The 13,913-nt window shown below is 29.2% G+C and overlaps 2 protein-coding genes across 8 annotated transcripts; one reads left to right on the forward strand and one right to left on the reverse strand.

Annotated features, from left to right (window-relative positions):
• The first annotated feature begins 309 nt into the window (after nucleotides 1–309).
• LOC121209525 (uncharacterized) lies at nucleotides 310–1,574 on the forward strand. Its single transcript, XM_041080319.1, has 4 exons — nucleotides 310–392; nucleotides 573–585; nucleotides 679–839; nucleotides 957–1,574. The coding sequence occupies exons 1-4, from the start codon at nucleotides 375–377 to the stop codon at nucleotides 1,398–1,400; spliced, it is 636 nt and encodes a 211-aa protein (XP_040936253.1). The 5' UTR covers nucleotides 310–374; the 3' UTR covers nucleotides 1,401–1,574.
• Nucleotides 1,575–7,345: 5,771 nt separating this feature from the next.
• On the reverse strand, nucleotides 7,346–12,220 carry LOC121209526 (histone deacetylase HDT1). 7 transcript variants are annotated; one of them, XR_005904643.1, is made up of 10 exons: nucleotides 12,027–12,206; nucleotides 11,122–11,198; nucleotides 10,803–11,034; nucleotides 10,529–10,713; nucleotides 10,092–10,208; nucleotides 9,903–9,993; nucleotides 9,565–9,700; nucleotides 9,150–9,219; nucleotides 8,462–8,754; nucleotides 7,346–8,323 (listed from the first exon to the last, which is right to left on the reverse strand). XR_005904643.1 is itself a non-coding variant. In XM_041080320.1 (9 exons), the coding sequence occupies exons 1-8, from the start codon at nucleotides 12,037–12,039 to the stop codon at nucleotides 9,156–9,158; spliced, it is 915 nt and encodes a 304-aa protein (XP_040936254.1). In that variant the 5' UTR covers nucleotides 12,040–12,206; the 3' UTR covers nucleotides 7,346–8,754; nucleotides 9,150–9,155. The 7 variants fall into 7 exon arrangements, 3 of the variants coding, with proteins under 3 accessions (XP_040936254.1, XP_040936255.1, XP_040936256.1); XR_005904645.1 differs by having other exon boundaries at nucleotides 8,462–8,771; XR_005904646.1 differs by having other exon boundaries at nucleotides 8,462–8,838.
• Between the last annotated feature and the right edge of the window lie 1,693 nt (nucleotides 12,221–13,913).

A 13,913-nucleotide genomic window follows, 5' to 3' on the forward strand; every position in this document is an offset into this window, starting at 1 on the left:
AGAAACCCAAAGTTGATCAAACCAAATAAGTTCAGTGAATTTTGCTTCAAATGGAAAACACCTTTTGATTCTCAACCATGCGAGCTTAGGAAATATGGAAAGTAATCTTCAAAGATATACTTGACAAATATGGAAAGTGATCTTCATAAATATGTGATCCTAGACATTAAATATAATATTTAGAAGATACGATTCTGTAATCTTAGAGATTTGATATTTAGATAACTTTTAATCTTAGCCATTAATGTATTTCGATCTATATCTATAAATAGAGGTCTCTGCTCTCATTGTCTATTTCTCTTAAGTGTTGTTACTTTTCTCTGGCTTTTATTCTCATTCGTGTTCGAAAAATCTAAGTCCATGACACTAGTAGGATGAAGACGATGGAAAAGGTACGTTCCAAATCAGTTTACTTTCAATCTCAAAAATGGGTTGTCAAATTAAGATCATTAAATTCTATTCAAAATCTGGAAATAAAGATATACATTCTCTAACCAATGAATTCCTCTGTTTCTCCTACTTTACTCTTCGGTGGAGGTGGCCTTTTCTGTCTCTTCTCTTCACCGATATAGATACATGAAACCTGTAAGTACTCATAAATCAACTAATTCGCTATCATATCCTTCTTTATAATTATTCTTTTGTTCTGAATTGGGAAATCTGAGTTAAATTTCTCAGGTCCGAACAACAAGATGGGTTATGGCATGGCAGAATTCGAGCATCAGTCTATCAACTATCGACTAGAATCATTAACAATAAATGAAGAGGAGTTTATCAAGTCATCCGTGCCAGAAATAGTGAAAATTTACAATGATCCAACCAAAAGAGGGATAAATAATGTAAGTCTCTTGATCCAACTTACTAATTCATATTCAATTTATGGCTCATGAGCCGTTTAAGTATTACTAATCTAATCAAGTATTACTTCTTCTTCTTTTTCCCACCTCCAATGGAAGGTAAAAGTTACTGCATCCGATGATCTAACTCGTGAAGGACTACAATCTAAATTCCGTGATTTAGTGAACCAACTTTATGACAATGGCAATGACAAAGTGAAATGCAAAGATTTCCCAGGCTTGGAACAGGCATTGAAGAATGCTAGGGGGGAAATCCCAGAGTACCTCGAATCTATTGCCATCCAAATCGAAAAAGATCGTGGAGAAACTACTGAATTTGTTCTGATCAACATTCAAATTCTGGTCTGTGCTGCGATCAAAGAGATGGAAGATTTCTCGGTTGGGGATTTGGATTGGGATACGTTGAAAAAGTGGGGCGCCACACTTAATTACGCTGCTGAGAAATTTGGTTTTCAAGTGAGATTTGCTGATAATCTGTTGAAGGAGAAATTGCTCGCCTATTTTGCTGTTCAAAATCTTTACAAATCGACTGCAAAAAAATAGCTACGCAAAAGCAAATGGTTGTGTTGTTATTGTTGTTGGCTTGCTGCTATGTCTACAATAGTATTGTCTTTAATGTGTTTGTCCTTAACTCTGGATTTCCATATGAAGTTTATTGAGATCAATATTATGTTTGTTGCTTAAAAAATTTAAGCACCAAATAAATTAAGGATTGAATTTTAAGTTATAAATTTTGTTTAGTCTATTAATTAAAATTAAATACTAAAGAGGGTACAAGATTGAATTCATCAATTTCGTAAAAAATTAATTTAATTTATGTTTGATTATGAGGTCTAAGCTCAATTTTGAGTTTGAATTAAAATATTCAATATTAAAATTAAAGTCATGAGTTATTGATGTCAAATATTAGTAAGTTTGAATTTGATTTTTTTCGTTGCTCTATTTTGGGATTATTAAATTTTTTTATTTTTAACAAAAATTATTATAATTTTTAAAAATTTTTAAAATTCTTATAAAATTTCAATAATTTTTACAATTTCTAATCATTATTTAAAAATTTTAATGATATTCACAATTTTTAACAATTTTTACGACTTTTTAATACTTTTAAATATTATTTATGTTTTAATAAATTTGAAAAAAATAATTTTTACAAGTTTTTTTTTACATTTTTACAATGATGTTTCTTTTTACTTTTATATTATTATTTAAATTCCTGATTGATTGGTGTCACATCCACACCAACTCGATTTGAGAAATTACTAAATTACCTTTATATATTTTAAATAAATTATATTCTTATAATGGCAATTTTGTCTTTTTACATTTTAAATAAAATCAATAAAAAATTACAAATATGAAGGGTTGAACCTATACCATTATCAAACATAAAACCTCAACTTTACCACTCCAATCAATGCTTTTTTTTGTATATTTTAATAGTATTACACAAAATTTTTGACCCACATTTTTATTTTAATTCCATATTATATATATATTTGTTATTATTATTAATTTCAAACCATACATTTTTATTTATCGTAGGTTAATTTTAAACGCATATATGTGTGATAGAATTTTTAGTATATAATATTCACTTAAAATATATAAAAATAAAATTTATATAATATTTGCTCTAATATAATTTTACCAAAAAAACAATTCATAGTATCATTAAAAATAATTAAAGTTAAAAATTATTATTTTATTTTAATAAAAATACATAAAAAAGTGTCATATCAATTCAAGTTGAAGTCAAAATTGAATATAACTTTGATTTTTTTTATCGGAATTGGAACAATTAAATTAATATTTAATTTCAAATCAAGTCAATAATTAGTGTATATAATATCAAGTCGAGGTCAAAGTGGTGAAAGCCCATCCGCTCCACCACTATTACATCTATATTCTCAAAGTTTCCTTGATCTTTGCACATCAAATGTACATCATTGTTTACAGAACTAAACTAAACTCGTAAATGGAATCAATTAGATTGAGAACCGATCAAGATATTGATTCAAAATAAAGGGTTAGACGATTGACCCGTAAACTGATCAGATTAGTTGAATCGAATGATTGAACCAGTTGAACTGTAATCAAACTAATTAAACTAATTTTTTATTCTTAATATAATTTTATTTTATTCAATCGAACTGAAAAAAACAATTGAATTTAAAATCGATAATATTATCAGTTGGATCAATTATGAAAACTTCATCTACATTCTTCCCTTTTTTTTCTCTATGATTTAACAAGCAATTTTATATATGAACTTTAATTTTGTACAATTTTATACATGAAATTTTGATTTGATCAAATTCTTTTAAATGACTAACACAATTATTTATTTAACATCATTTTATGTTTATAGAATGCATACATAAACAACTACATTTATCCAATATGAAAATAAATAAATCATTTTTTTAAATATGCATAATTAAATCAAAATTAAAGTTTGAAGTAAACATGAGAACCACAATTAGAGTTTCGCGCGTATAGTTGCACCACATTAAAATTTATGTATACAATTACACATTAAATCAAAATTTATATATAATTTTGAGATTTATTCCCTTGCTTACTCTTTTTCTCCTCTCTTCTCTTCACTCCATCGAAGTAGTAAGTGTTGCCGAATTTTCTTATTCATTTTACTTAATCTCTATTCTTTTTTTTTCTTTGATTTTGCTGAATTTCCTCTTTTTAATGGCAATTTCTTTAATTAATTGAGGAAATTTCCGTTATTTCAAAGAACATTTCATTGCTCGTTGACTTGCTTATTTCTTTCTATTTTTGTTCTAAATTGGTGTTAAAAAAAAGTTAGTATTTCAATAATTTGATCTGATCTGAGTTAAATTTAGGATGGGGGCTTGGGATGCAGAACTTAAGTTTAATGTTGAGGATGGCATTTAGCAAAATACCCAAATTCTCTACTATCGTGAATGCTAAAGGGAAAATATTACCTAGAGACTATCTTTATGAGGTCGAATTCAGGGAGTAATCCATCATATATGAACCTAGAAGAGTATATGGGCCACCAAGAGAGTGCTGCAGGAGGGGATGTGTTGGCAAGCTGGGGCAGGGACAAATATCTCAATTTGGGAGGATGTGTGACTACCGAGATCTGTGGACTTCAAAGTTCACAATATTGTTAGGATTGGTGATTATAATGTTGTCTCGGAATTAATCGATCAAGAACAAAGATGCTGGAAGAGAGATGTTATTACCAATCATTTTTCCTCGAAAGAAGCTGAGCGCATCCTTTGTATTCCACTATCCAACACACTCAGGAAGACAGGTTGGTCTGGTGGGGTGAGGCACCTGGTGAGTACATCGTTAGGAGTGGTTACACAAGATTGTTATACATCTGAGCCTAGACACTACAATACTGATCACAACATTTTCTACAAGAAGTTGTGGCAGACAGATTTGCCATAAAAAATTAAGATTACAATATGGAGGCTACTTAATAACTACATTCCAACGTATTGTAATCTTTACAGAAGGCTTCGAAGTTCAACGTCTGTCCTTGATACTCAGATGGAACTGAAACAACAGAGCATGCTTTCCAAGATTTTATCACTGTAAAAGAAATATGATAGCAGTTAGAAAAAAAAACATGGAATCAGGATGTATTACAGAGTGGATTTAGAGACTAGTTAATGGAAATTGTGTCTACCATTTTAGCACGCAAATGTAGAACAGTGTTCTGTGCTCCTTAGATCATTTGGACAACAAGGAATAAAGAGATGCATGAAGGGATTAAAAAATCTTCACATGAATTAAGAGAATACCTCAAGGAAATTGATGATATAGAGAGAAATTTACATGCTAAGAGATTATGATGGAGAGATGGCGCCCACAAGATCCAACGTTTATCAAAATAAACTTTGATGCAGCCTTCAAAAATCACACAAAAAAATCATGTTCGAGCTTGGCAGGCAAGAATACAAATGGAATGTTTCCGATGTGGCAGAGACTGGCGCTGTGATGGTTGCGTTTTGGAAGTATTTTAAGCTTTGAACTGGAAGCTTAATGTTTTATTATATATTTAACTTGGTTCAATTATGGTGTTATCTTGGTGTGCAAACAAATTGTTGAGATCTTGGTCTCTTCAAGCTAATTTTTGCTGGAATTGATAGAGACTTTGGATAGGTTGGAAATGTCGTTTTCTCGATGGCGGAAAAGTTTAGATTCGAAATGGCATCTTCTTTGGAGATTGTAGGTATAAATCAGGTGAAAATGTTTTAAACTTGGTGGTGAGTTATTGCTTTGTTGTTATCGTAGGTCTGTTAGCGATTGAATGTGTTTGATTTAGTATGCTATATTGTTAAACTTTTGTTGCTGTTCTGTTCGTTTTTTACAACAGAACAGTTCGAATGAAGCAAAAAAAAAAAAAACAAACAAATAGGCAGGTGATGGGCTCAAAAACACAAAAAATCATCTCTCGTGTCATAAGACATTTTATAGGTTATCTTGGCATAATAATTTTGCAATTTCTTCCTATTTTTGGCATCTTCTAATTTATGTTTTTAATAACATTGTAACAATTTTTATAATTTTTAATATTTTTATAATTTTTATAATTTTTAAATAATCCTTACAATTATTAATGATTTAAAAAATAATATATATTTTTTATAAATATTAGTTATATTTGTATAATTTTTAATAAAATTTGAAGGGTTTTTTTATAAAAATAATAATTAATTATGAAAATGATATTGAATCTAGATTATTTACGAAAATGGGGTATTTTCTACTATAAAAATAGGTGCCACCTGATTGGTTGGCGACACTACGATTTTAAAAAAATACTTTTTTAATTGGTGTTTTTTAAATGGTGTCACCTGACACATTTGCAATATCGGCATAAATTTTCAAAAAATATTCATATTTAAATATTCATATTTAAATGGTTCATCTACGTGATTCATTGCTTCCATTCTTCATTTTTAAATGGGTATGCTCAATTATTTTTCAAATTTTCTCTTATATTCGAAGGAAGCTGGTCATATCATATATGTATATCTGAATATGTGTCGGCACATGTGGCTAAAACTTTCAAAGTAACGTTGGGTTGACTATTTGGTGATAAGTAAAATTTTGAAGGTTAAAATAGGTTTTAAGTACATATATATTTGGTATATTTAAATTTTGATTCCTTTATTTTTAAATTTAAAAGTAGCGTTTTTTATTCTTCGAGTTTAAAAATTTAAGTTCAATTATTATCATCGTTGAAATTCTTTGGTATAAAATTTTAAAATAAAAAAAATCACTTAATAGTGTCATGTAACAATAAAAAATAGCCTTGAAAATACTTATTAAGAATTTTTTTCTTAAAAAAATTCATATGAGTCCATGTAACGACCCAAAATCCGTAGGCACCGGAAAAGTGTGTTATCGGGCCTCCGTCTTAGTGAAATAAGTTAGAAAATAATTATTAAAAATATTTATGAGTCTAGTGGTGTGTCTAATTAGTTTTTAATTAAGTAAATTTAGCTTAATTTAGAGTAATTAGCAAAAAAGATTAAATTGAATAAAGAGTGAAAGTCTAATTATAGATTAAAAGAAAGTAAAAAGGGCTAAAATGGCAATTAAGCCATTTAGTAAAAAGGGCAAACATGTTAAAATCTAAGATATTTTTAGATTTTAATTATATAAATATATATAATTTAATTATTAATTACTTTTTTATTTAAGTATATAGATATTTATTATTTATTATTATTCTATTGAATTATAATTTATATTATTAAATTATGATTATTATTATTAAAAATAAATTAAAATAAAGACAAATGTATGGTGATTAAATTATATAAGTGTAATTCATATATTTATACATTTGTAATATATTTATTTAGTTACTTTTTATTTAAGTAAAAAGATTTTTATCATATTAAAATATTAAATTATATAAACTAAATAAAATAAGGACAATTGGATGGTGATGATAATAGGCAAGTGTAAAATATATGTGTGTCCAATTGTAATATATATATTTGTTATTAAATAAGATATTTATAATTATTATAAAGTCAGTAAAATAAAAGAAATGAAATAAAATAAAGTAAAAAAGAAACAGAGGACATTTCGAAACAGAACAGGAAAGAAAAAGGAAAGAAAGAAGAAAGGGAAAATTAAGGTTTTAAAGCTTGAAGTTTAATTGATAAGTTTAATCAAGTTCTTTTCTTATAAATTTGATGTTTTTGGAATCTTAGAGTGAAATACTCTTGAATTTAAGTTGAAAATTTGAAAGTTAATAGATTTTTTAGTAGGGTTTATGTTGAACAAATGATGGAATTGGGGGTTTATTTGATAGAAATTTTGATTAGAATTGAATAAAGGATTGAATTTTAAACTAAGCTATAAGTTTTGAGTTTTAGGGATTAAATTGAAATAAATTCAAAATTATGAAAATATGATAAAAAATTAAGTAGTTAGATGTGAGTTTGGTAAGAAATTGAGTAGTAAAAAGGTATGAATTGAGAAAGAAAAATATATAGGTTTAGTTGGGATTAAAGTGGAATTACAGTAAATGTTAGATAAAAATTTCAGCATTTAAATTGTGTTATGCTAATAATTGTGAAATTATTTTAATTGTTCGTAGCTAATATCGAGGCTGAAGCATCGGCCCAAAAAAGAAAAGGAAAGATCGCGTATAGGCATGACAAGTCATGTTGAAGAGCTCGACAAACTGGAACCTAAAAAAAAAGGCACAGTGCAACTCACAAGAATTAGCAATGCGGAAAAATAGAAAATTTACCAAGGAAGAGATAGCTGAAAATAAAACTGGGCTGCAAATAAGGGTGCTATACAAAGGTCGGATTGACAGACAGATAGAACAAGAAAATTCTCCTAATTTAATTTAATAATTATTGTTTATATATATCGTAGTAGATGATCCAAAAAATCCTTGTATCGAAAATGTAAATATGTTTGTTTCTTTTAACACCTATTTTGTGTGTATATTTTGGGAATGGAAGGACAAGAAGACAGGTATGGAATCAGTGCTCGTCAAGCCATGGCCAGTGCAACCGGATGTGCAGTGCATTCAGCAAGAGTTCCAAGCAATAGCTAAGGCCAATTTAGAACCAGAAGAGGATAAGAAAAGATCGCTTGAAGTAGCATCCAAGTTTGATTTATTACACCGACAGCGTAAAGAGGTATGTTAAATTTTTACAAATTTAATTACTCAATCTAAGTCTCCCCTTAGTTATGCCAAATTAAAAAGTTAGATGGAATACTTAGATTGAGTAATTAAATTTGTAAAAATTTAACATACCTCTTTATGCTGTCGGTGTAATATATCAAATTTGGATGCTACTTCAAGCAATCTTTCCTTATCCTCTTCTGGTTCTAAATTCGCCTTAGCTATTGCTTGAAACTCTTGCTGAATGCACTGCACATCCGGTTGCATTGGCCATGGCTTAACAAGCACTGATTCCATATGTCTTCTTGTCCTTCCATTCCCAAAATATACACACAAAATAGGTGTTAAAAGAAACAAACATATTTACATTGTCGATACAAGGATTTTTTAGATCATCTACTACGATATATATAAACAATAATTATTGAATTAAATTAGGAGAATTTACTTGTTCTATCTGTCTGTCAATCCGACCTCTGTATAGCACTCTTATTTGCGGCCCAGTTTTATGTTCAGCTATCTCTTCCTTGGTAAATTTTCTATTTTTCCGCATTGCTGATTCTTGGGAGTTGCACTGTTCCTCTGTGCCTCTTTTTTTAGGTTCCAATTTGTCGAGCTCTTCAACGCGACTTGTCATGCCTATACGCGATATCGGATTGCTTATTTGATTATCATTGAACAATTCTTCGTTCTCTCCATTCTGATTGGTTGCTGGTGTCAAGCTCTCATACCATGACAAGCCTGCAATCTCATCGAATCTTCAAGATATGACAACGGATCAACAATGTCTTAAGGATAGTAGTGATGACGAGGATGAAGATGATACTTCTACCAAGGATGAAATGTCTAGTGAGGATCAGGTAGATGTCTAGCAATTATTATCATAACCAGCTGATATGCTCTTTGTAATAGCCAATTTAAATATGTAATAATTTACACACAATCATAATATGACATAAATTTTTGCCATAGGCAGAACACGATTTCATTTAAGATAACCTAATAATTTGCAAATACTACTCATTTAACACATAAATCATCAATTACAGTCACCTAAGACATTTAATTAATTATGTTCAGTTTGCCCATTCCAGAAATGGTAATAGTTAAACAAAGATATTAATTATTAGACTGACCCATTTTTACACCGCAGTTCCATGTTTTGCCTTGGAATGAGATTGCAAGGCATTTTCAGAGCCAAATGACCTGAAAATTTTTTTCAAGCAAGAAATGTTAATCCAAATTTAAACAAAAATACATTTAATCCATGTACTTGGCAACTTTCCCCATTTTATTCCCTGAACTTTTTTTTCGTTCATATTAGTATCAGAACTTGATAGCTTTTTTCAATTTAGTCCCTAAACTTGGACACACTATGACATTGGGTCATGTCATCATACCTTTACGGAAACAAGTTCAGGGCCAAAATTGAGAAAACTTGTCAAGCTCCAAGACTTGAGTAGGCCAAAAAATGTCAGGGACCAAGTTGAGAAAAATTGCCAAGTTCAAAGGACTAAATGTTTCTTTATCCCTACTTAATAAGGAACTGACCTGCCGCAAGACTTGCAAAGGAATGATGAACCGCCTGGCTTTGGACTCTGATTCACTTGACCGGTAGTAGCCAATGCCTTTCTGGCTTGCTTTGAAGGATGAGGTGTTGCTGTATGTCCACCCACTTTCTTGCCATCTGCATCAAGGATTTTGCAACTCTTTAACAATATAAATTTCAATTAGAAAAAACACTGTGAATTGAAGAATGAGCAAGAACAGAGAAATAGAAAAAGGCGCAAGCAAACATTTTATAACTAATCAAATTTGTATTATGATCCCTCATTAATCATTTATCAATCAACATCTCAAGAAGAGCACATATAGGACGGGAAATGTACCTGTCTTTTGGGGAGTGACTAGCTTTGCCTTCTTTTCTGGTGCAGGGGTCTTTGTAGCTGACTCTGCAGATCTCTTCTTGCTCGGTCCAGCCTAAGGAAAACCAATCACCAGTAATTAGAATGAGAAAGTACAAACTCAGCTGACGCCCCTGAAAGTCATGAATGAATAAGCTTAAAGCATGTCTTTACCTTTTCCGTCTCAGGTGTCTCAGGATCCTCATCTGAACTTTCTTCTTCACTATCATCCTCATCACTGTCAGTGTCATTGTTACTTTCATTCTCACCATTTACTAACATGCCAGGTTCCTAAAATGATAACCCAGAATCAACAATAATTAGACATAGTATTCCGTCAAAAACTGGATTATAAAAACAACAATAAAAACAGCTTTATCAAATTCAAAACAATGGCTCCTACCAAGACCAAGCTAGAAACGGTAAACATTATGTTCAGTAAATTTGCGTGTGAAAAAGAAAAAACAATTAGATTCAAGGATAGCTGTGTCCCTAATGTACATAAATCATTAAAACGTTTAACACTCTGTTCAACTGTTCATAATTATGATTCACCATAAAATTGTAAAGAGCATATCAGCTGGTTATGAAAATAATTGCTACGCATCTACCTGATCCTCACTGGACATTTCATCCTCGGTAGAAGTATCATCTTCATCCTCGTCATCACTACTATCCTCTGCTTTTTTTGGTTCCACAATCTTAACCTGTTTTGACGTGGTAGGATCAGATGCTGTAGAATGAGGCTTTACGGGATTAACTATGGGTTCAAGAAGCTCCTCTTCAGACTCAGAACCTGTAAAGTAAAAATTGAAACACGATTTACATATTTAAATATTACTATCAGATACCAAATAAATATAAAACGCTAGCAGAATGACTTACCACTACCTTGAGGCGTATCAACATAATACCCAGTGAAATAAACACTGCCATTCTTCCAGGTATGGGACAACTCAAATTTACTATGCAAAGCCAAATCCAATGGCATCTGGGGGAATTTATCATGGGAAAGTGTTCCGATTACAAACTTTTCATTATTGAATTTGAGATAGATGCAAGCAGTTCCATTTCCTTTTTCTTTTTTGTTATCACTGGTCACCTCACCAAGGGCAGCCTGTGAGTTATATATAGCGACAAAATTAATAGATATATAACTACTGTCAGAACACAATAACTATGGAAATTAGAGTTCCTTAATAACCTGTGAAATATGCAAAATCCTACTGCCATCATCCTCTAATTCAACCTCAAAGCTCTGTCCACTTTTAACCTCAGCACCTACATATATATTGCCAAATTCCAGATGATGACAGGTTTTCATGATTCACTAGACCCAAGAACATTGAAGGATACAATGGATAAATGAATAAACCGACATGAAATCGCAAATATGTAACAATCAAAAAATATTTGACAAGCAATCATCATTGAGATGTAAAAAACTACAATAACACCAAATGATGAAACGCAATACCAACAGTAGTAGCAGATAGAACATATTCTAAAAGGTTTCCAACAGGGTAATCCAATTCAAAACATCAAACTATAAAATATTATTTCAAACCCTTAATAATGTCCAAAGAAATTACGATTTAACAAGGAAAAAAAGGTATCATTTTCTTTTTTTCCCTTCAATATTCATAATGAGTAAATTATAGGGAAATTTTACAGAGAAATGCTTGAGAAAAAATTGTACAACATAAGTAATTTTCCTTTAATCAGACGTGAAATGAAACTAAGAAAACAATTTAAAAGAACAAAATCAATAGAAATACCAAACCTAAATTCTAATTCAAAAGAGTGAATGAATCTATCTGGGAGAACATGTATATATATATATAATTCCATGCCGCACTCTTACATACAAAATCAAAGATAAAAAAATATCATATTAAAAGAAAAATAGTTAGCAAAAGAAACAGCCTGAAACATCAAATCCTTACTAGAAGACAGCATCTGAACATACGATTAGCATTTTCAAAGAAACGTAAATAATCGATAATCAAACATAAATAATTATTAATTTCAACTAATTTCGCAATTGAAACAAATATTCAAAGAACAAATTTTAACTGAAAGAAATGTAAGATGTAAAGGAAAATTTACCCCAAAATTCCATTGAAAATGTGAGAGAAATTAAGGTTTAGGGTTTTGTTTTTAAGGAATGAAAAATCGACAGTCAACGACGTAGAGAGAGTGTAAGTTCTTCGTTAGTGCGTTGACGTGTTTTTCTTTTCTGTTTTCGGAAAAGGAGTGAGGAGCGGGGCGAGGCTGTGATTTGGTGTTTTGCGGAGCAGCGTAAAGGATTCTGATGTGGGCTTATTTTTGTGTAATCAAGAGTTTAGGCTTTTCTGAAAGAATATACGGCCCAAATTTCTTGGATCATGTATTTTTTAAACCCAAATATGAAATCAAAATAAATACCAAGCAATTGCGTTGATTAACTCGAATTCGAAATAATTTAAATTTAAATTTATTTGTATTTTAAACAACAAAAAAATAATAAATTTTGAATTAAATCAAATTAATTTTATTTAATCCAAAATTAACTCAATCCGATGAAGCAATAAAAATAAAATAATTTTTATTATTTTATTAAATTCATATTTTGTTGAGAAATAGAAAATTGATTTATAAATATAACATCGAGTCTTAAATCTCACATCAATCAACTTAAAATTTATACAAACTTTATGATTGAGTTGGTAACGTGGTTGGCTAAATTCATTTACGTATCTCTTGGTTATATTTCAAAAGGTTTAATATATTATTTGGCATCTGAGTTTGAAATTTTTTTTCTAAACTGGTACTTATATTATTTTTTAGTTCAATGTGGTACCGGTATTGGTAAAAGTTATATATTCTGGTAGTTAAAGGTAACAGTATTAACATTTTAATTTATAATGCAAGTGAAATAATTTAATTCAAACCAATGAAATCAATGATCCAAAAATTCAACATTTAATTTTAAAATTTATGCTGATTAATTCTTAACTCAATTGGTATAAGTATTGTTATCAATGTAAAAGGACGTGAGTTCGAGTATGTTGAGCCCTATTTATGAGTTGAGGAGGGATATGGATAATTTTAAGTATGATTTTTTTTTATATTTATTGTGATTCAAGTTTCATCATTCATAAATTCTACTCAAATATATTACGATCTAAATCTAGATATATTCTATTTTCAATCCGATTATTTTTTATACTAATTAATTATAATTATAATTAATCAGATTTATTTAAATTACAATTGGGATTATTCTTTTACGTTGAACCTTAACAAAGTTACAAAGCTGTCAAATATTCTTTTTTAACTTCATGTAGATAAGTTTATATAAATATTATATATTATTTTAACATTTATTTTCTCTAAAAAAATAATAAAATTCATAAAATATAAAAAAAATACATAACAATTTTTTTAAAGGTATGTTTAGATAAGTGTTGTGTTTACTTACAATTAATGTAAAAATAATAATAACAATAAAATTAAATATTATAACATAAAGCAAAAAATAAACTAAACAGCACCATAATACTCGTCTAAACCACATTAAGAATGTTTATAAAAACAACACACCACCAAATACCATATACTATTCCATATTATAATGCTTTACTTTTCACCTACAAAATCCAAAACTTCCATTAAATTCTAGTAATGATGCTGACATTTGAGAAAAAGATGTTTTCTCCAATCAAACACATGTACATATATTTAATTATTTATTAATGGGTTAATATATTATTTACTATAATAGTTTAATTTTAATATTCGATTTGGTACTTAAATTTAATTATAGTGTTCAAATTTGATACTTAAACCAAAAGTTATCATGTAATGTGTGATATTTGTGCTTTTGTAAGAAAATATAGATACTTAAATGAGATATAAAAAAACTTAAGTATCAAATTAAATATAAATGAAGCAAATTTCTTAGATCGTGTTTTTTTAAAGGATCTTTAAGGCTCAATTTTTTTTTTCTTTTTA

This window comes from Gossypium hirsutum, chromosome A11 (assembly GCF_007990345.1).
Source record: "Gossypium hirsutum isolate 1008001.06 chromosome A11, Gossypium_hirsutum_v2.1, whole genome shotgun sequence".
In the NCBI taxonomy this organism is placed as follows: Eukaryota; Viridiplantae; Streptophyta; class Magnoliopsida; order Malvales; family Malvaceae; genus Gossypium; species Gossypium hirsutum.